The sequence below is a fragment of the Trachemys scripta genome, chromosome 2 (assembly GCF_013100865.1).
Source record: "Trachemys scripta elegans isolate TJP31775 chromosome 2, CAS_Tse_1.0, whole genome shotgun sequence".
In the NCBI taxonomy this organism is placed as follows: Eukaryota; Metazoa; Chordata; order Testudines; family Emydidae; genus Trachemys; species Trachemys scripta.
In genome coordinates this window covers 208,856,575-208,882,794 of record NC_048299.1, presented here as the reverse complement: position 1 = coordinate 208,882,794, position 26,220 = coordinate 208,856,575, and the positions used below count along the sequence as shown (strand labels likewise).

The 26,220-nt window shown below is 44.5% G+C and overlaps 1 protein-coding gene across 1 annotated transcript in view; it reads right to left on the bottom strand.

The window, feature by feature from the left end:
• The window catches only part of MEP1B (meprin A subunit beta), a 38,045-nt gene extending 18,444 nt beyond the window's left edge, over window positions 1-19,601 (bottom strand). Inside the window, exons 1-8 of the mRNA XM_034759440.1 lie at window positions 19,533-19,601; window positions 16,885-16,903; window positions 16,656-16,706; window positions 16,515-16,558; window positions 15,029-15,101; window positions 14,185-14,302; window positions 4,763-4,941; window positions 2,963-3,181 (exon numbers count right to left, since the gene is read on the bottom strand). Of these exons, the coding sequence (XP_034615331.1) occupies window positions 2,963-3,181; window positions 4,763-4,941; window positions 14,185-14,302; window positions 15,029-15,101; window positions 16,515-16,558; window positions 16,656-16,706; window positions 16,885-16,903; window positions 19,533-19,595 (766 nt within the window). The 5' untranslated portion in view covers window positions 19,596-19,601. The remainder of the gene's footprint in view (window positions 1-2,962; window positions 3,182-4,762; window positions 4,942-14,184; window positions 14,303-15,028; window positions 15,102-16,514; window positions 16,559-16,655; window positions 16,707-16,884; window positions 16,904-19,532) is intronic.
• Between the last annotated feature and the right edge of the window lie 6,619 nt (window positions 19,602-26,220).

Sequence of the window (26,220 nt, the reverse complement as noted above, 5' to 3'; positions counted from 1 at the left end):
AGAGAGCTCAATCTGATGTTGGCTCTGGGGGTGGTCGAAGAGTCGCGGAGAAAATGGCGGAGCCCCATAGTACTTGTTCCCAAGCCAGATGGAACAGTCAGGTTTTGTATTGACTTCCGCAAGGTGAATGCGATCTCTCGTTTCGATGCCTATCCCATGCCCCGGGTGGACAAGCTGCTGGAGCGACTAGGCAAGGCAGAATTCATCTCCACCCTAGACCTGACTAAGGGATATTGGCAGATCCCATTGACACTGGCCTCCAGAGAAAAGACAGCATTCCCAACGCCATTCGGCCTCTATCAGTTTACAATGATGCCTTTCGGGTTGCATGGGGCCGCGGCTACCTTCCAGCGGCTCAAGAATCAAGTGCTGAGCCCCCACAATGCGTACGCCGCAGCATACATCGACGACATTGTCTACAGTGCCAATTGGGAGGAACATCTCCAGCACCTTGTCAAGGTGCTATGAGCATTGGGCAAAGCAGGGCTCACCGCAAACCCAGCCAAATGTCACTTGGGCCAAAGAGAAGTGACCTACCTGGGCTATACTGTGGGTCGAGGGAAAATCAGCCCTTTGGTAGGCAAGGTGGAAGCCTTGAAGAACTATCCAACGCCCACAACTAAAAGGCAAGAACGACCGTTCTTAGGGTTGCCCGGATACTATCGTAGGTTTGTGCCTAACTTTGCCACACTCGCCGCCCCCCTGACGGATTTGATGCGGAGCTCCCAGCCATGGAAGGTCCAGTGGATGGAAGACTGCGAGAAGGCCTTTTGTGCCCTGTGGGAACGATTGACACGGGAGCCAATACTGATCCAGCCTGACTTCGCAAGGCCCTTTATCCTCCAGACTGATGCCTCAGAGGTAGGATTGGGGGCTGTACTGTCGCAAGAGGTGGTGGGAGAAGAACACCCCATCTTGTACCTAAGCCGTAAGCTGTTCCCCCTCCCCCCGAGAAACCCGGTACTCAACCATAGAGCGGGAGGTTCTGGCAGTGAAATGGGCAGTCGAGGAACTGAGGTACTATCTATTAGGGAAACCCTTCTCTTTGGTAACAGACCATGCACCCCTCAGGTGGATTAACAGCATGAAAGACGCAAACACACGGATCATGCGGTGGTACTTGTCCCTCCAATCCTACTCCTTCCGCATGTTACACTGGCCGGGTAAGGCTCATGGGAATGCAGACTTCTTTTCCCGAGTCAGGGAAGAGGAAGGGGAGGAGACGGTCAAGGGTCAGCCGGCCCAGGTGGCTGTCTTAAGGGGGAGTGTGTGTGATGGGGCAGAGTGGCCCCGCACTGGTACAGCAGGGGTTAACCCTTCGTTCCTAGCAGAGGAAGCCACGCCCCGGAAGCTCTGCTGGGCATGCTCCAACTGGAGAACAGATATAAAAGCCTGCAGATCAGCTCAGTCTGGGCTGACCGCCGGAGGAGAAGGATGCACGCCGCTAGCTCCTGCAGAGGGAGGGCCTGCAAGCCAGGATCCGGGAGTCAGTCAAGCCCAGGCACTACCTGAGACCCCGACGGAAGACGTCCCAGGAGAGGAACAGACCGGAGGACCCCCCCGCCGCAGACGAACTGGTATTCATGGTAGGAAGTGACTCAGGGGAACTATACAGATAAATGGCGCTAAAGCTGTATTGAGGCTCAGCGTGTTGCGGGTGGATCCCTGCCGAGCGAGTGGCAAGGAAAGCTTGCCATTACCAGGGCCCTGGGTCGGGGCTCGGTGGAGAGGGAGGGCCCGAGTCCCCCTACCCCCTCACCCCAAACCATGAGGGATCTTATATGGACTCTGGCCGCTAGGCCGCACTACCCCACTCGAAAGGGGGTTTACATGGACTCTGGCTGCTAGGCCATGCTATCTCGCTCGTAAGGGAAGTTATATAGACTCCAACTGCTAGGTCATGCTACTGCTCCAGACAGGGGGAGAGTAGAGAGGGAGACCAAAAGGCCGTAACTGGCTGCCCGCAGAGGGGCGGCCACAAGGATTGGAGAGTGGTGAGGTGCCGACACCCCATCCTACCCCTGACTCAAGGGGGCGCTGCGGTGCCAGGCCCACCACAGACACCCTTAAATTTTAAACACATATGTAAGTCCCACTGACATCAAGTGTTTCATGTGCCTAAAGTGTGTTGCTGAACTGGGATTTAAGCAAGCAAAGAGATTTTTACTAGGAGCTTGTAGAATTTTAATGCTCATACTTATTGTAAAATGTTTTTTGAAACCATAATTGGTTTTTTTTTTTTAAACATAATGTCTAATGATGCATGATTTGCTTATTGTTGTGGTGAGGTTACCAAAAAAGTTATGATCTGCAGGCCAGCGTATACTTAACTGAACTGGTTTAGCCAATCACAATTACAGATTTTTAATCCCCTTTGATAATGGAACCATATACTATAATTCTCCCTCCATTGTTTTCATTCCTCTTCTTGAATTACCTGGCCTATGTGCAGAGGTACTGGTCTTGCACTATCACCATGTATTTTCTTCAGAGAAACTCCCCGCAGTGTAATTTGACACACACTCTATATCTCCCAAATTGTGATAGGTAATGGTGCAGCAAATGCAGATATAATAGAGAGAGCAGAGATGTGAATTTTTCTACAGTGTCTATCGCAACTGCTGGGGAATCAAAAAACTCTGTACAGTAAAGCATCTCTTAAAAAAAACAACCACCCCAGGGATAACCCAAACCAGCTGCCTAGTAAAGGTGTTCTTTAACTAAAGGTCAAATAAAATTTCACTGGAAGCTTTGAATTGCCTCCTAAACAGCAGGACTCCTGCAGGTGTGGTCTGTTATTTCTGTCTGTCTTAATTGTACTGATATTTCTGGTGCTGTTAACACACCCACTTTTCTAAACCGTTAGCTTCTCTTTTACCTGTGCTGGATAAATTTTTCTTGATTTCTTCCATATAATGGACAGAAAAAGCAACAATGATTCAAGAGAACTTGAAAAACTTACTGCAATTGTATAGGCGATTTAGCTTCTGGAGATCATAATCACTGAAATCCATTCGTTGCCCAATCACATCCATGAATTCTGGTATGTTAGTTACTATGGTTGGTTCAGTTCCATTCATGAATGCCGTTTTACTATAGTGCATCACAGAAGTGTAATCGTAAGGAACGTTCAGGGCGCTTGATGTTTTATCATCATATGTATCGAAATTGTGTTCTTTACCTAATGAAGAAAATGAAAGGAGAGAGAATTGATCAATCAGGATATAAAAGTTACCTAAAATACATATATGTACAGTCTGCTTTTATATTAAGAAAACTGTGTAATTTAAGGGTTCTAGGATTGAGTCATAGATTTTTAAGGGCAAAAGGGAGCACTATGATTTTTTTTAGTCTGCCCTGCTGCATAACACTGACCATAGAATTTTACCGCATGATTCCTGCATCAAACCCACAACTTCTCGTTAAACTATAGCATATCTTTTGGACCTCCAGTCTTGATTTCAAGACTTCAGGTGATGAAGACTCTACCACAATCCTAGGTAAGTTGTTTCAATGATTATTTACCATCACTGTAAAAAAAAATACTTTATTTCTGGTCTGAAATGTTTGTAGTTTCAGCTTCTGACCATTGAAACTTTTGACTTTGATGGTTTAATATAAAACGTCTGGTAACTCCCAGTACGCATGTTGCACCAGTAGCATACACGCAGGATGTCTGTTCTGTTTTCAGTTTGCATTGTGTGACACATGGTGGTAGTTTGCTGTGAACTGATGGAATAGCATTCTTGGGGCAGAGATACATGGTCCTTTGCTTCAGAGCAGGGCAGGAATTGGGGTACGTTGTTGCAGGCATGACTGGGGCTGGCTCTTCAGCTGTCTGGCATCAAGGTCCTGGATCCCAAAAAGATCCTGGCTCTTAGGGGACAGCTCCTCTCTAGCATAGGTACAGACTCCATGGGTGCTCTGGGGCTGGAGCACTGATGGGGGGGGGAAAAAATAGTGGGTGCTCAGCACCCATGGATGGTCCTACTGATGTGCTCCTCCCCTTCTCACTCCCCTCCCATGCCTCCCACGATCAGCAGTTCAGCAGCATGCAGGAGGCGCTGGTGGGAGAGGGGAAGAGCGGGGATAGGAAGAAGTGGAGCAGGGTGGGGCCTTGGGAGAAGGGGTGTAGTGGGGGAGGGGTCTGGGGCAGAACAGGGGTCGAGCACTCTCCGGGGAACTCAAAGTTGGCACCTCTGCTCTTTAGTATCCTCCCGCTCATCCTCTAGTGGACCTTGCTGATTGTCCTCACTGTCCTCAGGGACAGTGCAGCCGGCAGGCTCCACATGGTGTCTTGGATGGGTAGTGCTATAATTGCGTAGGACAGGGGTGGCCAACCTGTGGCTCCGGAACCACAAGCGGCTTTTCAGAAGTTAATATGCGGCTCCTTGTATAGGCACCAACTCCGGGGCTGGAGCTACAGGCGCCAACTTTCCAATGTGCTGAGGGGTGCTCATTGCTCAACCCCTGCTCCAAAGTGCTCCCTTACTCTGGGTATTGCACCTGGCACAATGAGGCCCCAATCCTGCATTGAGGCTTCCAGGAAATACCTTGATACAGATGATAATAATAATTGAGGTCTATTGCCCTAATTAGAGTCCCTTAACATTTATCTCTTTGGTGTGGGTAGTTGTTAAAATAAATAAATTGAGGTAAAGGAATTATATTTTTAAAACCCTACTGTAGCTGTATGAGATGTTACATAGATTAGTCTTCTCCATTGCCTTAAGTGAAAAGAACGCAAATGAAAATAGTTTACCAGACTGAATTCTGTCCCGCATTATGGAGACATAATCATCCCGGTCGGATCGTGATTGCTCATGCCAGAATCCAAGTGCATGAAGGAACTCATGTTGAATAGTCCCAATCCTGTCGCAGTTGGCTCCAATTGAGAGTTGCTGCTTCCCTTGTTGGCGGTTCCCTACAGAGGACCAGCAACTAATAATAAAATAAAATGCAGGACAGGTCTGAGAAATACATAACTAGTATCCCCCAATAATCTTTTTAATCAGTCTGTTCTGACAGATACAGTTTAAATGTAAGAGTTACAAAGTTTTATGAAATAATGTGTTTGCTACACAGAGAACGCATTTCTTTTTTTCTATAATTTATTCTGGTTTAATATATCTGGAGTCAGTTCTTCAGACTTGTCCCTTCCTCTAATATTCAGTTTAGTGGTTTTCACTGTGTTTGTCTGTCTGGAACTTGTTTTGTTTCTATTGGTTTATTTCTTTAACAGGAAAATGTCACAATACTAATGACAGAAAGGGTTGATGAGATTTTCATTGATACTGCAAAAACCCCAGAAATGAGGAGCCACATAAAATTTTGCCAGAAAGGTGATTCCCCTGGAAAATTTTAAGAGACAACATTCAGGCCATCTAATTATTTTTTTAATTAAGGATTTCCCCCCCACCCTTAATGAAATTAGTTGTTTGTGGAAGATGCTGGCATTGGCAGCCCTGAAGAATGAAGCCATCTGTATAGCCTTAAAAATAGGGAGACAAGTTGAGACAGGTAATATCTTTTATTAGACCAACTTCTGTTGGTGAGAGAGACGACTTTTTGGTTCTGAAGGAACTCAAATATAAAATTGTAGAACTAATTGTGGTATGTAACCTAGCACTTAAATCAGCTTCTGTACCAGATGACTAGAGGATAGCTAATACGACACCAATTTTTAAAAAAAGGCTCCAGAGGCACTCCTGGCAATTACAGGCTGGTATGACTAACTTCAGTACCAGGCAAATTGGTTGAAACTATAGTAAAGAACATAATTGTGTTAAACATATTGTGTTCCATACAGCTTTTGTAAAGGGGAATCATGTCTCACCATTAGAATTCTTTGAAGGAGTCAACAAACATGTGGACAAGGGCAATCCAGTGGATATAGTATACTTGGACTTTCAGAAAGACTTTGACAAGGTCCCTCACAGAAGGGAAACTAAACAGTTTTATGCAAACTAAACAGTCCTGGCATAAGAGGGTAGGTCCTCTCATGGATCAGTGCTGTTCAATGTATTCATAAATGATCTGGAAAAAAGGGGGAAACAGAAATGTAGCAAAGTTTGCAGATGATACAAAATTACTGAAGATAGTCCAAAGCTGACAGTGAAGAATTACAAAGGAATCTCACAAAACTGTGTAACTGAGCAACAAAATGCCAGATTAAATTCAATGTTAATAAATGCAATGTAATGTAATGCATACTGGAAAACATAATCCCAACTACACATGCTAAATGATGGGGTCTACATTAGCTGTTACTGCTCAAGAAAGAGATCTTGGAGTCATTGTGGATAGTTTGTGCAGCATCAGTCAAAAAAAGTTAACAATGTTGGGAACCATTAGGAAAGGGATAGCTAATAAGACAGAAAATATCATAGTGCCACAATATAAATTCACAGTATGCCCACACCTTGAATACTACATGAAGTTCCAGTCTCCTCATCTCAAAAATGTTGTTAGAAATGGAAAAGGTACAGAGAAGGCCAACAAAAATGATTAGGTGTATGCCACAGCTTCCATAGGAGGAGAGATTAAAAAGACTGGAACTGTTCATCTTAGAAAAGTTAAGACAAAGGGGTGATATGATAGAGGTCTATAAAATCATGGATGGGGTGGAAAAAGGGAATTAAGGAAGTGTTATTTACCCCTTCACATTACTCGAGAACCAGGAGTCACCCAATAAAATTAATAGGCAGCAGGCTTAAAACAAACAAAAGAAAGTACTTCTTCATACAGCACACAGTCTACCCAGTGCCTACAACATTTTGGCACCTGAGGCCGGGAGCTCAAATGACGCCCCCTCGCTTGGGCCAAAACTTTGAAAGGGCTCAATTCTGCCTTCTTCCTGTTCTACTCCTCTCATGATACTGTTCTGCTACCTACTTCAATAAAGGAGAACTAACAACTTAAAATGCCTTGTTCAAAAATGTTAAGTAACACTTAACTTTCAAACACCTGAACAGCAAATGTAACTTTTCTTGTCTGCATAGTAAACACTGGCATTTTTATCTGTTTGAATAATCAAAGTGGTGCTTTCCGTGCCTTCTTGGTTGCAAAGATTTGAACTGCTTCCTGAAGGTCCACAGTCTGGGTCAGCTCATGCTCTATTGAGATGGTTGCAAGGCCGAACAGCCTCTCCTGTGTCATTGTGGAGTATAGATGTGTTTTTATTAACTTCAGCTTGGAGAAGCTGCATTCTCCACTGGCAACTGTTACAGGAAGTGTTAGAAGTACGCACAGAGCAACAAAAGCATTTGGAAAGAGGGTGGTCATCTTATTTGTGCACATATATTCCAGAACAGCCTTTGGAGTTGATCCTGCTGAAATGTATCTTGAAAGGGCTTTCAGTTCATCACCTAAATCACTCGCATCAATATCGCACATGTCATCATGTGTCAACACTGTCTCTAGTGCCCTGCATTGCTGGTGTAGGTCATCTTCAGGTATGGTGAGGAGTTTTGGAATATCATACAACATCCCAAATATACTGCTGTGTTCCTTGAGCTGCATGAAACCTTCAACTGACTGTATTGCACAATCTAGCACCTAGTTAAAGAATTCAACTTTGAATTGTTGTTTGTGGTATTCTCAATAAATGCTGTGTATTTACCTTCCTCTATAAAGATCCCGTGTGCTTTGTATGAGCATAACACCATTGCTCCAGATATATCAGAGTCAACACCTTGGAGTCTCTTGCTTACAACATTTATTTCAAACAGTATGTCATGCCACAACACTAAGCCACACAGAAATTTGAAGTTATGTATGTTTCTGGTGATTCCATTTCCCTCTGCCACTGTTCTCCCATGAACAGTTCCTGTCATAGCATTATCCTCCATAATGGCAACTATGGCATTATCTATCTTCCCAATTTGGTGTTTGATAGGCTTTATCGCCTCCACTCAACTTTCCCATTGTGTGGCTTCAGTGTCAGAGACTGCATTACTGACCACAGTGTTCAATGAATGAGAACTGCATGGGACAAAAAAAGCTCTAGGGTTTAACTCTCAGATCCGTGTCTGCACTCCTCTGTTCTTTCCTCTCATGTTTGCATCGTTATCGTAGCCCTGACCTCTCATGTCAGCTATCACAATTCCCGTATCTTCCAACTTTTTAAGAAGCACATTTGTCATACCAGCTCTTGTAGTATCATCAATGTCAATAAATTCTAGAAAATGCTCTCCGACAGTCACCATTGAAGGGACATTTTCACTAGGTTCTGTTGTTGTTACAAAATGCACCATTCAAGTCATTTGTTCCATATGGCTGATGTCAGGTGTGCTGTCCAGAATAACAGAGTAATATCTTGCTGACTTCAGATCTACCACAATCTTCTGTTTGACTTTTGTTGCCAGTAACTGTATGATCTCATTTTGAATTGTTTTTCCAATGTAGTGATGTGTGTACATTTCTTGGGTGGTGACTCTTCTTAGATGCTCTTGGAGTACAGCATCAAACTTAGCCATCAGCTCCACAATTTTAAGGAAGTTTCCATTGTTTGGCACATGCAGCTGATCTGAAGTGCCACGCAGTGCTAGGCTTTGGGTAGCAAGCATTCTCACAATGACAATGAGCCTTTTCAGAACATTTTGCCAGTAAAGAGACTCTGATGCAATCTTCTCTTGATACTGATCATCTATGGTGGCCTTTAACCTTAGTCTCATCTCAAGCTCTTTCCACCTACAGAATGCTCTGTGGTGATTTGCTGCCTTCTCATGGCATGCCAGATTTTTCCAGTCCTTTGTTCCTGTAGAACCCAATCTGGCTGGAACATTAGACAGGAAGAATCTGCAACAAAAACAGTATGCAGCTTTCTGGGTTTTTGAGTACATAAGCCATGGCCTCTCCATTTTGTCACCCTTGGGGATTTCACGCCAGTAATATGTTGGATGGAAACTTCTATTTTCATTGTCTTTGGGGAACTTGAAGTTTTTCACTTGCTGGGTCCCGTGCAGTATAAGGAAGTCCCTCAGGCTACTGCTCAAGTGGGTCCACAGTCCTGGATCATCTAGACTTAAGGAACTAAACTCAGCAGCAACTGTTTCTTGCGCCTCCACCACACTCTTCTCTGATCTACACTTTTCTTCAGGAATGTGCATGGTTACATCCATTTGAGATGGAGATGTGGATCCTGCAGTAGCTGCCAGGTCACCTGCACTCTAACTGGAAGATCAGGCATCTCCTCACCACTCACATCCTCACTGGGGTCGGAAGGCTCACCGTGAACATTTGTGTCTATGAATCTCAGGAGAGCACCTTCCTGCTTAGATAGAAAAGCTTCCTTTGCTTTCTTTCTTTTTCTGAATGCTGCCCCAGAGGGGCATTTTCTTCTTTCACTCATGATTGCTGTTCTGGGCCAGCTATAGTGGCTCTCAACACTCAGTTGAAGGGGACAAATAAGCAGGCTGGTAGCAGGGCCTGAGTGAGGGAAGATATCAGCGTCTTAAAGGCCTAACTGGCTCCTAATACTTCAGTTGACTACCTGTTCTCCTCAAGTGAGTTCAGGGAAGCAGCAGGAAACAGGAAGCTCCCTGAGAAGCTGGTGTTAATCAGTCCGGGCTCCTGGGGGTGCTAGAGAGGTACATAAGAGGCTCCTCCTCCTCTCTCTCCCTGCAGCTCCTGTTGCTTTCTGTTATTCCCTCTCACCTTTTCTTCTGCCTGCCTGTTATGTCTCTTGTGCCCTCCTTCCTCCAGCACAGCACTCCACCATCTCTGTGCATCTAGAGCAGAGAGAATGCATATGCACCAGCAGCAGACACAATTTTCTACACTCTGGGTCCTAGTGGCACCCTCCACACAGTCTGGCACCTGAGGCGGCCACCGCAGTTTGCGTCATGGTAAGGCCAGCCCTGAGTCTACCTGTGGAACTTGTCATCATTGGGTTAAAAAAATAATTAGATAAGTTCCTGGAGGAAAAGTCCATCTTGACTAATTGACCCCTATTCTCTGGGTGTCCTTAAGCCTCTGATTGCCAGATGCTGTGACTGGATGACAGGGGGTCACCTGATAACTGGCATGTTCTTTTAATTCCCTCTAGGGCACCTGGCATTGGCCACTGTTGGAAGACAGCTGGGCTAGATGGACCATTGGTCTGAGCCAGTATGGCCAGTCTTATGAGCTTACACAGAGCTGTTCTTCAGGTCAGCAGTAGTCCAGCTTCCTGACAATGTGCTGCAACCTTTACCTAAAGAGAGCAGGTAGTTCCTCAGTCATCGAGTTCTTGATCTCTGTTGTGATGTTACTAACAAGAGTGTGAAGTGTAACGATCGTTTGTGATGTGGAGACATTTCCATTAAGAACTGACTGAGACCATCAACTCATTTCACACACAACAGCAATCAGATGGTAACAATTTTCTCTTGTTACTGATGTCATTTGAATTTAAATGAATTTAGACTAGGTTATTTAATCTGCAGACATAGGAGACTTGACTGAAACAATCAGTTATGTAGGACAGAGTGAAAAGTGATCAGTTCTTGCCTTTTTTACCCTGTCCTATAATAGAACATGGGCACACAGGGAAACAAAAGGGCAGTAAGGATGGAACCAATTTGAAAAAGTACCCGTTGAAACTTGCCAGCCAAGAGGCTATAAAGTCATAAATTTTAGCTGCATTTTTTAAAAGTATATGACTATCGATAACTTTTACTGATAAACTAATCAAAATGATAAGGGTAATCAAACTAACTGTGTAAGCATATAAGGAAGGAATTTCTCCTTAAGCACGGCATTGCATAACTTAGCAATGAAGGCTAGATACATTACCAGACTAGATGGGCCAATGCTTTTGTCTGCTATGGCAAATTCACCTCTAATAGAGGTACAAAAAGGAACATAATGACAATTGGACCTCTAACATAGTGAATGCCAGTGAAAATGAGGTAGGATCTGAGTCTAAAATAGGGAAAGAACAAGTCAAAAATTACTTAGGCAAGTTAGATGTCTTCAAATCACCAGGGCCTGATGAAATACATCCTAGAATACTTAAGGAGCTGACTGAGGAGATATCTGAGCCATTAGCAATTATCTTTGAAAAGTCATGGAAGACAGGAGACATTCCAGAAGATTGGAAAAGGGCAAATATAGTGCCCAGCTATAAAAAGGGAAATAAGGACAACCCGAGGGATTACAGACCAGTCAGCTTAACTTCTGTACCCGGAAAGATAATGGAGCAAATAATTAAACAATCAATTTGCAAACATCTAGAAGATAATAAGGGGATAAATAACAGTCGGCATGAATTTTTCAAGAACAAATTGTGTCAAACCAACCTGATAGCTTTCTTTGACAGAGTAACAAGCCTTGTGGATGGGGGGAAGTGGTAGATGTAGTATATCTTGACTTTCATAAGGCTTTTGATACTGTCTTGCATGACTTTCTCATAAACAAACTAGGGAAATACAACCTAAATGGAGCTACTATAAAGTGGGTGCATAACTGGTTGGAAAATCATTCCCAGAGAGTAGTTGTTAGTGGTTCACAGTCATGCTGAATGGGCATAATGAGTGAGGTCCGGCAGGGATCAGTTCTGGGTCCTGTTCTGTTCAATATCTTAATCAACGATTTAGATAATGGCATAGAGAGTACACTTATAAAGTTTGTGCATAATACCAAGCTAGGAGGGGTTGCAAGTGCTCTGGAGGATAGGATTAAAATTCAAAATGATCTGAACAAACTGGAGAAATGGTCTGAAGGAAATAGGATGAAATTCAATAAGAACAAATGCGAAGTACTCCCCTTAGAAAGGAACAATTAGTTGCACACATACAAAATGGGAAATGACTGCCTAGGAAGGAGTACTGTGGAAAGGGATCTGGGGGTCAGAGTGGATCACAAGCTAAATATGAGTCAACAGTATAATGGTGTTGCAAGAAAAGAGAACATCATTCTGGGATGTATTAGCAGGAGTATTGTAAGCAAGACATGAGAAGTAATTCTTCCGCTCTACTCTGCGCTGATTAGGCCTCAACTGGAGTATTGTGTCCAGTTCTGGGCACTACATTTCAGGAAAGATGTGGACAAATTGGAGAAAGTCCAGAGAAGAGCAACAAAAATGATTAAAAGTCTAGAAAACATGACCTATGAGGGAAGATTGAAAAAATTGGGTTTGTTTAGTCTGGAGAAGAGAAGACTGAGAGGGGACATGATAACAGTTTTCAAGTACATAAAAGGTTGTTACAAGGAGGAGGGAGAAAAATTGTTCTTAACCTCTGAGGGTAGGACAAGAAGCAATGGGCTTAAATTGCAGCAAGGGCAGTTTAGGTTGGACATTAGGAAAAACTTCCTAACTGTCAGAGTAGTTAAGCACTGGAATAAATTGCCAAGGGAGGTTGTGGAATCTCCATCATTGGGGATTTTTAAGAGCAGGTTGGACAAACACCTGTCAGGGGTGGTCTAGATAATACTTAGTTCTGTCTTGAGTGCAAGGGACTAGACTAGATGACCTCTTGAGGTCCCTTCCAGTTCTAGGATTCTATGATAATGATGAGGTTTATTAAACACCATTGGCTAAATCTTGCAATTCTTACTGTTGAAGTCAGTGGGAGTTCAGAAGTCCAGGATTTAGCCCTATATGGTCTTTTTGATCTGACTGCTAAAACATCTGGATTTATTAGCATGGAAAATTCATAGGTCTAGGACCATAGATTCATAGGTTAGGTTCAGCCTTTCAATGCCTAATGTTTAGACGTTCTGCCAGCTAGTGGCGTCCACAACTCTGAGTTAGGTGTCCAGGCTCCCAGTCCCTGTATAATGCATGAGGAGAGTCAGGTGCCAAGAATAGGATCCACCAAAGTCCAGCATGGTACTGAGTGGGGAGACGCCTAAGCTAACAAGTAGAAAGTGCAGAGCAGAGGATTGGTTGGCCTAAGCCCCACTCCTCAAAAGGAGGTAGACACTTCAAATAATACCTGTTCCACTTTGTATCAATAGTCATTAGAACAAGGTCTGGAACGTGGACCTCACACATCCCAGGTGGGATGGGTAGTTTCAAGAGTCATTATCATTGTCTCTCTGGCCCAATGCCTTAAGTATTTCATACAAGGTGGAAGAGATTCAACAGGAGAGACTGAGAGACAGGCATCCCTGAATACTTTTTAGTGTAGTGGGTAGGGCAGTCACCTGTCAGGTGGGAGACCTCACTTCAGATTCCTGCTCCACATCAGACAGAGGTGGGATTTGAACCTGACTCTCCCCCCTCCTGGGTGCATGTGCTAATCATTGGGCTAAAAGTTACAAGGAGGTGGCACCACTAATAGTGTTTCATGTGAAGCCCGATCTACTAGGCATGCTCTCAATCTGCCTACTGGAATGGGCCCCACAAGCCAGATAGATGGGGCAATGCCTAGTTTGAAGATCTTGCTGGGGCATGGATGTGAGCTGGGTATGAGGACTGAAGTGGCTGTGTGCATGTCCAGTGGCTGAAATTTAGGTAACTACAGGGTTAGGTGGCAGCTGAGTGGAGGTTTTGAGGCTCTATATTTTGGAGTTAGGTGCCTAAATCCCTTTGTGGTTCTAGCCCATAGCATTCAGATCATACTTGCACCTTGGTGGTTCACAATTAGTACACAGGTCTATAAAGTAAAATATTTATAGTGATAAATAGCCTGGGGCTGACTTTGTATTATTTTCCAGACACAGGTGGGAGTCAAAACAACCCTGCTATATCACTACCGATATGTAATTCCCTTTATTATGGTTGGAAATTTTGCAGTCCTGCAGTCTAGGCTATCGCATTCCCACTGTGGGGAATTTTTTTTGTATAAGGCAAATTTAGTATGAGAACATGAGAATAGAACTTCATATGCTCAAAGGCCAAACAAGAAAAAATGATTTGATCAAATAGCTTGATTTACCATGAAAGGTAAGGTACCATGTCTGTTAAGGCTTCAGTTCTGTACTCAGTTGCATCGGTACAACTTCCATTGGGTCCTAGAGTGTTTGTTTGCAAACAAGTATAATAAGGGAAAACTTAACCTTTACCAAGTTCATACCACGTTTTGGACTATTATAGTTTCCAATGTGTAAAATCTGAGAAATGACTAGGTTGAGATAAGGAATTATATTCAGTATGTTAGTATGTTCTCCAGTTTTTAGAGAACATACTAATTAGTGCACATAAAAATTGGTCATTTTGCCAAATGGAATGAGAATTTGTCACATTTTTCCTCTTACCCACTGCCCTTGAACACTGATATATAATTTTTTTCTCCTTCCCAAGGTTTGAAGTTGATACAGGTTTTTAGGCGATACCGTTCAAATGCTTTGAGGATAAGTCCTTTAGCATTCATTTCTGTAAGGGAAACAAATAGCATTGTTATAAATATAAGGCCAAATCCTGAGGTCCTTGCTGAGCTTTTATAGACCTCACTCTGACAAACTGCTATTAAAATCTTGGAGTTTTGACAGATTAAGGATTGAGCAAAAATTCAGAAAAGGCCTAAGAATCTAGACTGCTGGAAAATTGGATTCTACCTTTGTAGACGTTTGTTTAAACATAATACAATACGTTTCATGGGTGATTTTCATGTATACAATATAAGATGATGAGTACATAATGCTTGATCCTGACAGTTGCTGAGTGCTCTCAACTGCAACTGACTTCAGTGGAGTTTATAGGACCAAGGATTGAATAAAAACTGAGTAAAAACCTCACATTTCACCCAGAGCAAGTAAAGGATTATAAACACCTCACTGGCATCGTTCAGATCCTTGAATGCTAGCAATACATCTGGGTCATCTCCTCCAGGAGACTTACTTGGCTTAAATCGGTTAATCTTTTCCTTCATCTATTCATATCCAAACTCTTGGTCACTTTGAACCATGCAAATGAAAAGGTGAGATTCCCTAAATTAAAAAGATCCCCAGTAACTTTTTCTTTCTTTTCACTTAATGCAGTGTCATACCTTAGGCAGATGACTTTAAAAACAAACTTGTATTTAAAACTAGTGCAACTTTTCAACCAAAGCAGACACTATTATATTAATTTATGTATTTATTTCAAAGGCAAATACGGTACCCAGGCTATCCTCAAGGACATATGGGATGGTGAGGGGCCACCGATAGTTGTCACCAATAATGGAGTTTCGTTCCTGTATTTGAGAAGAAAAATAAATGTAAAGAGTTCAAGTAAGGGATGACATAGGAGTAGGTAGTAAAAAGAAAATTTAGTAGCTCTAACCTGCAAGTAAGAAATATGTCTCTTATGAATCTGTTTGAGTAGTTGAGAAATAAACCTAGGAGCACAAATGCTGAGGAAGATGGCTCAGTGGTGTAGGCTTCAGGTTTGAAATACTAGAGATCATGGGCACCGACTCTATGGGTGCTCGCACCCATGGAAAAAAAATGGTGGGTACTGAGCACCCACTGGCAGCCCCCTTATCAGTGCCTCCCCCTCCCCCCAGCACCTCCTGCTCACCGTCCTCAGCTGTTCCACGGCATACAAGTGACACTGTGGGGAGGGAGAGCGAGGTCGGGGTGTGCTCAGGGGATGGAGCAGAATGGGGCAAGGCAGGGGCGAGAAGAGGCGGGATGGGGATGAGATCTTGGGGGAAGGGGTGGAGTGGGGGTAGGGCCTATTAGAACATTAGAAAGTTGGCGCCTACTCTAGAGACTTCCCAGGACCAGAGTTTCAAATCCCAGCAGGGTCAGCTAAACCCTAAGTTCCTTGACGTTTATAAGGGTCTATCTTTCAGTATATCATTATAATATAAAGTCTTATCTACTCTGCCTGGAAATTAACAATCCCATGATTCTTTTCATAAGTGTAGGAATTTGTTCCAGTGTCCTTGACTAAAACTTTCCTTACTGTCACTGATGTACCATGTGCAGATTGATTTCCATCCTCCATCCCAGAAGTAATTCAGTAGTGACTAATAATCATCTGCTCCCATTGAATTAGATGGCAAAATTGCCATTGACTTCAAAGGAATTAGGCTAAAGTAGATTGTCAGGCATGCCCACTGGGATTCTTTGAGATATAATGCATTATATAATGCAGTGATTTTTTTGAGGTGAATAGGGATACTAGAGGGATGTTCTAAAATGAGATGCTAATCAAGGACCTAAACTTGAATGAGGAGGCAACTCACATGAGGAGGAACGGTTTGCAGGGAACAGTCTGAAGTTTCATATACTGACAAATATTGTGCAGAATTGCAGATAAACTAAGGATATCTCAAGTACGCCTGTCTGCATGTGATTAATGCCAATACTCTTAAAACTACAAGTCGAAATCACAGTAAGGGAAATAAGAAGTTTATTACATTGATCTAATGGCTGAACTGATTTTTATTCTAGTTAATGCTTCTGTAAATGTACATGACTCATTCATTATCTATGACATTTATACAAATACATTCCCAAATTATTTCAATTTATTGTTACATAAACAACATTTATGGCTAGTTCAAGCTGGATGGGCTGAGCATGTTCAGATCAGCCGTGCTTTATATTACATAAGTCAATGACACATTTCTGTTTTTATATTTTATGTTTGAACTCACCCCATCAAGTTTGATATCTCCCTCAAAAAGGTTCAGTCCTAAAGCTAAAAAGTAACAGCTGATTAACATTCAGACATTGTACTGATCTCTCACTGTTACAATGAAACTTTCAAAATATGAAAAAGAAAATTAAAGAATAACCTTCATTGATGTCCAAGACATCTCGATCAATTCCACCATCTACATCTACTTCTGAAAAACAAAAGACAAGTGAGATAAGACATTAGTCTTTGCTATTATCTTTATGAAGTGTGAAAATTAACGTAATAACAATAATAGTAATTATAAATCTGTCCCTGCTGTATTTATGAGCAGCTGTTTTTGTTGGCTGCCTTCAGTGCACTCGTATAGAACTCTAAACAGAACTCACCAAATGACTCTGGAGTAGGCTAGTGAGGGAGAAAAAAAGAGAGAGATTATCAGGATACACAAAATGAAATCCTACGAACATTATTCTTTTAATAATATTGCAGATCCAGCTTGAGCTCAACTAACAGCATTTATTGCTGGCCACTTTGAGTGTGCTTTAATAGGCTACAATCAGGTTGCACTGAGAACCATGTGGCTGTTTGTGTGTGTGTGTGTGCATGCGCTCAGATGTTCCAGTACAGAGTATAGACTAGATAAGCCAAGAGATCCTTTCCAGCCCAATCTTCCCGGATTCTATAATGTCAATAGTCCTCCATTAAGTACTAAAGTTTTATGGCATTTATGTCCTACCATCACATAAATCTACCTTTAAACATTTTTATGCCATAGTACAATGTCTAACAGATACACATTTGCCATGGGAATGATACCAAAGAATTTTTACAGACTCCATCTGCTTTTGAAGAATCTGATCTTGTAAACTCTTACTCACATATGTAGCCCGCACTTATATGGGTAAAGACTATCCACACACAAGTAAGGGTTGGCAGGCTCCAACTCAGCTTGCATAGAATACATAGTTGTCATCCTGTGCATTTTCCTAGGCTTATTTAATTTTTTTTTACATGGAGTCTGATCCAATGTCCACTGAAGTCAGTAGGAGACTTTCTAGTGTCCTCAATGGGCTTTAGATCAGGCTGTCAAGTGGCCAAATCAGAGCAGTTTCATTGAGAGGAGTAAATGAGTGCAAGGTGAGGATGAATGTAAGGAAATTAAAAAAAACCAACCCTACTAATAAGAAGTGTTCCATGTATTGGTTTAGAGGCCAGAGACTGGTAATGAAAGAGTGTAATTTGCAGCTGGACTGAATACACAGAGGAGCCAATTTATTTCCAAACAGCATAAAATCTCATAATTCAATTAATGGTGATCTGATTTGAAAGTAATTAATAATTGCCTTGATAGTTAATCTGACTAAAATTAATCCCCCAAGAATGATTTAATTAATATGGTCAGTTTCATGATGGTTTATCCAAAAATTGAAATAACAGTTTCTATAAACATAAATTAAAAAAAAAAAAAGCTTTATCCAAAGTGCTGAATACCTTTAGTGCCATTAATAAAAGGTAAAGCATTTCTGTGGTCGCTATGATTACAATCACAATGCCTCCAGGCTTCAAAATCCATCATGCAAACAACAAATACGTCACAAAGCTCATTTTTTTTCAGTCCCCAGACAAGATTTTCCAGCTGCATCAAAACTTTCATAAGTAGAACCATAAAACAATTTAATTGATTCCACCCTATACACTCCTGATGAGTAAGAAAAAGCATGAGTGGGAGATTATTCAAATACCAAATTATTTCTAATTCCTCATGTAATCAAATCCAGCCCAGGTCAGCAGGGACTGAAAACTGTCACCAACTGATGGCTTCAATGTTGAAGGAGTTGGTGATTTCCTGCTAGATAGGGTCTAATCCTTACTCATGGCTATGGAATCCAACATGTCCCAGTGAAATTACCTATTTTAGTGGGGATACTTCTGCGTGTAAAGATTACTCAGGGGAGCACCAGCTGCAGGATCCAGCTGCAGGTGTCCATAGCCTCAAAGCCAACACAATTTACCAGAATTCCAGCACCTACTATTTTATGAATAGCTACAATTTAGTACATTTATAACAAATTCACAATTAAGAATAACACTGCTAGCTGACACTAATTAAGGGTGTGTCAAGGAGAAATCAGTTAGTCCACTGAATTACTTTTTTAAAATCTAAACGGAAGACGTTTCCTCTTTTCTGAATAATTTACCGTTTGTGGTTTATTCAGCCTAACTATGGGAAACACTTTGAGGCATGTGAATGATGTTATATACATTAAAATGTAAGGGGGCCAGATTCTGCCACCTTAACTCATATTAAGTAATACATTGCTCCATGAGTTGTCCCAGTGATACCGACGTGAGAAAAGGTACCACATCCTGCCAAGTAATAGCAGTGTAATCAGACTCCACTTCCATCCACACGGTGTTTGTCTGACCCACAGATTCAGAATATTATGTGCTCCAAATTCTTGCGAATCACACTAGGTCTTATTCACAGAAGTGGGAAAATACTGCATTTCTCTGGAAAAATATAAGGCAGTATACAATTTCAAAGTTGCTATTGTTGTACGTTGTCATAAAATAGCTCACCACAGGTTGGGGAAGCTGCTAGTACAGCCAAAGAAAAACATGTCCAGCTTGACTAAGAGGGCATTCACTTCATTGACATATTTATTATATTAAACAAAATACTTGATATCACTATCTGTATTCCAAATAATAGAATAGATGTTACCACTTCCCCTGGTCCCAGTACTGGACTATGTATGCAGCCAAAATTGTTATAAAAAAAATCAATGGTAGTTCTGCCTGAGCAAGGAGTAGTAGGATCAGGCCCTCTAGATATAGAGCTGGACTGATTATAAGTAGCAGCAATAAGAAATCTACTCAGAAAACAAAATGTTCTGTGCCCCTCCTCAATGTTCTTAACAATTGGAGAGAAACCCTCATTTGCAGGAACTATATGCATCAGTTTTTCTTTTTTTCACAAGCTTGTCATGACCTATATTACAATTCAAAATGTAAAGATTCTTTGTTTTCTTACCAGACCACAGCCAACCTGAAGAAGACACCAAGTCAGGAGCAAAGGCATAGACAACATACCCATCTTGCTTTACTCTGTGAAAGGTTATGGACTCAATTGCAGAGCAACTTTCTAATTAAGGAAGTAAATTTAATACTTCAGAACCTTTGCCCTGGTATCTGTAGCTAGCTGTTTTGTATTTTTATCTTAAATTGTCCAATCAGTAAAGTCTATTTCTTTTATCAGATTTATTACCATCATACATGTGTTCACTGAGATCATTAATGTGTATTTTACACGTAACTTTTCCTTATGAAAAATAAGAGTAATAATACTTAGCATTTAATTTTGGAAACTAATCACAAGACTCTTATGAGGCAGAGAAATTATTATTAATATACCTATTTTACAGAAAGGGAAACTGAGAGAGAAAGTTTGTGACTTTCCTAAGGCCACTTAGGAGGACTTGTCAGAGCCAATGCTCGAATTTGAGACCATGCTTATCTATATACAGGGCCGGCTCCAGGCACCAGCCGAGCAAGCTGGTGCTTGGGGTGGCAGCTTCTAGGAGGTGGCATTCCGCCCAATCCTAAGGCGGCATGGACGCTTTTTTTTTTTTTTTTGTTACACTCCGGCCGCCCTGTAGGAGGCGGCGGCATGGAGGATGGGAGCGCCCTGCGGCAAGCCCGGCAGAGCAGCCCTCGTCCTTTCCTCCCAACTGACCGGAGCAGTGCAGAGCCCTCCCAGCAGGCGGCGGGGCGGGAGGGGCCGTGTGGCAGCGCCCTGCTGAAGCCCTGGCCGCCCTCCTTCTCTCTCTCACCCTCCCGCTCCCACCCCCTCCCCCCTGCATCCTGGCTCCGGCTGCGCTGCAGGTGTGTTTTTTTTTTTTTTTGCTATGCCGTTCTGGCCGCCCCAGTGTTTTTGTTTTTTGTTTTTTGTTTTTTTTGCTTGGGGCGGCCAAAAAGGCAGAGCTGGCCCGGTCTATATAATGCCTTTCTCTAACTTGAAGTGCTGCATTTGTCAGTAAGTTTAATCATGGTATCCTGCTGGGTCATTTACAAGTTTCCTCAGATTGAATTTATTCATTTTGGCATTACCATTTTGTTATCCTTGAACATAGTTCTACTTCTGTCTAGATTTTGTTTAGTAACTTGCAAGCCTCAGTTAAGCCTTCTACTATTTTGCATATACAGTGGTCACCATTTGCTAACACAAATGATTATCACAAATGTTCCTTATACTTAGAGTAAAAGTTACCTAAGTTTGGAAAATTAGGTAACCATGAGTTTAATGTGCTCCATCTGATCAAGATTCCTCAAAAATGTAATGATTACAATTTTTCTGTATTAGACATTAGATTTATATATCTACTATCCCAATTTTGGCTAGTGGGATCTCAAAGCTGAACAAACTTGAATTAATAAAATGTCCCATAAATTTGAGTATCAGCATTGCTGAAGAAGAACTGGCTGATGGTAGATAATGGGGACAATGGAATATTTTCTAGCTGTTCAGGTACATGATGCTTTTCTCATAACCCAGTGAGGGGCAGAATCTTTGGGAATAATTATGGAGGTAGGTGTCTATTGTTCCATATGTGGGTACCAAATTGACAGCCCTGAGGATTGTCATTCTCTATCCACAAATAATGATCTTGTCGAGTGTCACCTAGTCAATGCTCTTTGGAAGCTGTGAGGTTACTATGTTGTCTCTCTCAGAAACCTTCTGAGGTTTTTTTATGTGGATTTATCACACTGCAATCCTTTTTGTAGGTTGTCTGGTTGGAATTATACTCTGATTATAATAGAATCTAAGTGCTTTGTTGACATATGTGACGAGGCAAGGCCAGAAGGCTATAGGAAAGTAGTGAGGAACAGGTATGTTAGCCCCAGGCTAAACAAATCCCTGGTTCCATGGTAACCAAATGGCAGTTGCTCCAAGTTAATCAAGACACCTGGGGCCAATTAAGATCCTTCTAGAAAGCAGCAGAGATAGCTAGGTTGATTGGGACACCTGAAGTCAATCAAGGGCAGGGCCGGATTAACCTTTTGTGGGCCCGGTGACAAACATATTTGTGGCCCCCCATGGAGATAATGGAGCATGGTGCAGGGAGGTCAGTCCCCAGAGTGAGGGGCCAGCCAGAGGCAAGGGCAGCCCTGCTCCGTCCAATGTGAGGGCACTATTTACAAACCGGCAGGTGCCAGATGCACAGTGGCCTGCCCAACCCTGTGCTGCCGGCATGCCCCTTCCACTCTGGGGCAGGCCCATGCCACACCACACAGCCCCCCGTGCCCAACACCCCCGACTCTCTATGGCCAGAGGCCCCCGGGACCCACTATTCCCAGTGCCCCCCCAGAACCACCCACAAATGCACAACGCCCTGCACAACACCACCCCTGCCCACAGCCTCACCACAACTGCCCAGCACCCCCCACACAGAACCCCCACTCCCTAGTGCCCCAACACACACAGATCTTCTCCACCTCTTCACAGCCCAACACCCCCCACACTTCCCACAGATCCACTCCCCAACACCCTGCCTCCCAGCCACACTCACCAGCCCTTCTGGGAGGTGAAAGCGTCTGCCGGGCTGAGCCGGCAGCACAGCCAGGGCTGGTCCCAGGGCCAGGAATCACTCCAGTCCCTCGGGAGTGGCGCGATCAGCCAGGCCAGGGCCTGCCCTGGAGGGGCTCCCTCAAGGCGCACTTGCCTGGAGGAGCTCAGCCAAGCACTCCGTACTGTCTCCGCCCCACACCTGGCTGAGACTGGTTAGGATTCTGCACCAGTCCCAGGCGACTCAGCTCCAGGGAGACAGGTGGGGACCCACGGGTGATGGGAAGCAGAGACTGCCCAGAGCCAGAGGTGCACTGGAGTCTGGCCAGGGGGCTGAGAGGAGCAGGGGATGGGGACAGGGGGCGGAGAGGAGCCTTTGGCCAGCCAGCAGGCAGGCCAAGAGGAGCAAGTGGTGGGCAGGGGGAGCCAGCGGGGTCTTAGGGCGCAGTGCAAGCGGATCAGGCCAGGGCCCCTTCTCAGCATGGGCCCCGCTCCATGGAGCCACTGGAGCCATTGTAAACCTGGCACTGTCTGGAACTAGTTAAAAGCCTCCCAGTGAGGCATGTATTTCAGCAGGGCCGGCTCCAGCATTTCTGCTGCCCCAAGCAAATAAATAAATAAATAAAATTAAATAAAAGCCGCGATCGCGATCAGTGGCGGCAATTGGAAAAAAAAAAAAAAAAGCCGCGATTGGCAGCGGCAGTTCAGCGGCAGGTCCTTCGCCCTCGAATTGCCGCAGGTGCCGCCCCTCTCCCTTGGCCGCCCCGAGCACCTGCTTGTTAAGCTGGTGCCTGGAGCCGGCCCTGGTATTTCAGGAGCTGTAGGAGAAACTGGGCAGTACAAACCCTATCAGTCACAAGGAAGGAGGGCCTGAGGTAAGGGTGAAGTAGATATTGAGGAAGTGGGGGCTTCTGTTGGGAAGTTGCCCAGGGAATTGAACTTGTCCTGTTTCAAAAGGTCAGCTACCAATAGCTGCTACTATTAGGGTTCCTGGACTGGAACCTGGAGTGGAGGGCAGGCCTGGGCTCCACCCCCACCCCTTCTTCCCCACTCTCCTTGATTAATCACAGAGACTGTGAGACGACAGAGACTGTGTGAGGGAGGGTTGCTTCTTCCCACCTCCCTCACTGGCTTATGATGAAAATGGCTCAGTAGGCTGTGACCCTTGCCTTTAGAGAGAGAAGGGCTATATGGACGGTCACAGTGGGCCACTGAGGCTAGCGAAAATCTGCCTGGAAGCGCAGGACCCACTGAGACAAGGTCAGGGCTTTGTCACAGATAGTAATGTTGATAATCTTGCATGAGCCCTTAGCTAAGGCCTTGTCTACACTACAAAATTAAGTCGATTTAAGTTACGTCGAAGTACAGCTGCTGCAGTAATTAAACAGCTGCTGCATGTCCACACTACAATCCTTGTGTCACCGGTGTGCATCCATATTAGCAGCACTTGTATCAACACAGAGAGCAGTGCACTGTGGGTAGCTATCTCACTGTGCAACTCGCCACCATCTAGCGCAGGGTGTTTTGGGAAGAGTTTGCAATGCCTCATGGACACAAACCAGGGCTTAAATTCAATTGGAGCCATACAGAGCAGAGCTCCAGTAAATATTTTCAAACCTGCAGGAGCCCTGGCCTTGCCCCCGTGGGCACGGGTGGCAGGTTTGTAGAAATTTTGGTGGTGCCCAGAATGCACAGAGCCCACTGCTCCAACTCCTCCCCGCAAACTCCACCCCCCACCTGCCTAAGGCTCTGGGAGGGAGTTTGGGTGGGAGAAAGGGGCCTGGGGTGCAGGCTCTGGGACAAAGTTTGGGTGCTGCGTGCAAGCTCCGGGATGGAGCAAGGGGTGGAGGATGCAGGCTCTGAGATGGAGTTTGGGTATAGGCTCCAGGCTGGGGCAAAGGGAGGGGGTGAGGGGTGCAAGCTCTGGGTGGGAGTTTGGGTGCAGGCTCTGGGAGGGAGTTTGGGTGCTGGGTGCAGGCTCTGGGCTGAAGGACAGAGGCCGTAACAGGGACACACAGCAGTGCCGCGTGAAAATTAAGGAGCTAAGGCAAGCCTACCACAAAGCCAGAGAGGCAAACGGAAGGTCCGGGACAGAGCCGCAAACATGCCGCTTCTACGCGGAGCTGCATGCCATGCTAGGGGGTGCAGCCACCACTACCCCAACCGTGTGCTATGACTCCTTCACTGGAGAAATACACAGGGAAGAGGGTTCGGGATACGAGGAAGAGGAGGATGAAGATAATGTGGATAGCTCACAGCAGCAAGAAAGCGGAGAAACCAGTTTCCCCAACAGCCAGGATATGTTTAGCACCCAGGACCTGGAGCCAGTAACCCCCAAACTCACCCAAGGCATGCTCCCAGACCCTGAGGGCACACCGGGGACCTCTGGTGAGTGTACCTTTGTAAATATTACACATGGTTTAAAAGCAAGCGTGTTTAATGATTAATTTGCCCTGGCAATCGTGGCCAGTACAGCTACTGGAAAAGTCTGTTAACGTGTATGGGGATGGAGCGGAACTCCTCCAGGGACATCTCCAGAAAGCTCTCCTTGATGTACTCCCAAAGCCTTTGCAAAAGGTTTCTGGGGAGGGCTGCCTTATCCCGTCCGCCATGGTAGGACACTTTACCATGCCAGGCCAGTAGCATGTAGTCTGGAATCATTGCATAACAAAGCATGGCAACGTATGGTCCCGGTGTTTGCTGGCATGCATACAACATCCATTCCTTATCACTCTTTGTTATCCTCAGGAGAGTGATATCATTCACGGTCACCTGGTTGAAATGGGGTGATTTTATTAAGGGCACATTCAGAGGTGCCCGTTCCTGCTCGGCTGAACAGAAATGTTCCCCGCTGTTAGCCACACGGTGGGGGGGAGAGGTGAAGTGATCATCCCAGAGAATTGGGTGTTGGGGGAGGAGGGGGGTTAGTTGGGTTTGTGCTGCATATTAATCCGGGAACTGCAGCCCTTCCTTTTACATTGCAAACCCATTTTAAATGAGAAACCCAACGGGTGCTTGGTATGGGAAATGAGGGCGCTACAGTTTGAAACCGTTCCCACATGTTAAGAAGGTTAAAAAAGCCAAAAGACTGTGGCTTACCATGGCTGCCTGCAAGCCGAAATCTGTTGCCTGGCACTGCGTGAGTGATCTCTCACACCAAACCGGCAGGCCCTCAATATAAGAGGAAAAATGCGACCTTGTAACGAAAGCACATGTGCTGTGTAATGTGAACAGCAAAATTTAACGTGAAAGAGTATACTCATTGTTCTCTAAAATGTGTCTTTTTTTAACCACCTCTCCCTTCTCCTCCACCAGCTGCAAATGTCTCTCCTTCACAGAGGCTAGTGAAGATTAGAAGGAGAAAACGGCGGACTCGGGATGACATGTTCACGGAGCTCCAGATGTCCTCCCACGCTGAAAGAGCACAGCAGAATGCGTGGAGGCAGTCAATGTCAGACTACAGAAAAGCACAGTATGAACGAGAGGAGAGGTGGCGGGCTGAATCGTGGGATGAACAGAGCAAGTGGCGAGCTGAAGATGATAGGTGGCGTCAGCTTGCAGACAGAAGGCAAGAGTCGATGCTCCGGCTGCTGGAGCATCAAACTGATATGCTCCAGCGTATGGTTGAGCTGCAGGAAAGGCAGCAGGAGCAGAGACTGCTGCTACAGCCCCTGTGTAACCAATCCCCCTCCTTCCCAAGTTCCATAGCCTCCTCACCCAGACGCCCAAGAACACGGTGGGGGGGCCTCCGGCCACCCAGTCATAGACTCATAGACTCATAGACTTTAAGGTCAGAAGGGACCATTATGATCATGTAGTCTGACCTCCCGCATGATGCGGGCCACAAACCCGTCCCAACCCCTTTCCCTTGCCTCTGCTGTTGAAGTCCCCAAATCCTGTGGTTTAGAGATTTCAAGTAGCAGAGAATCCTCCAGCTAGCGACCCCTGCCCCATGGTGCGGAGGAAGGCGAAAAACCTCCAGGGTCTCTGCCAATCTACCCTGGAGGAAAATTCCTTCCCAACCCCAAATATGGCGATCAGTAGAACCCCGAGCATGTAGGCAAGATTCTCCAGCCAGACCCTCATTGGCCATTGATACTATTTACCAGCGATGGCACGCTGTTCATTTGACTAGAATCATGTTACCCCATTAAAC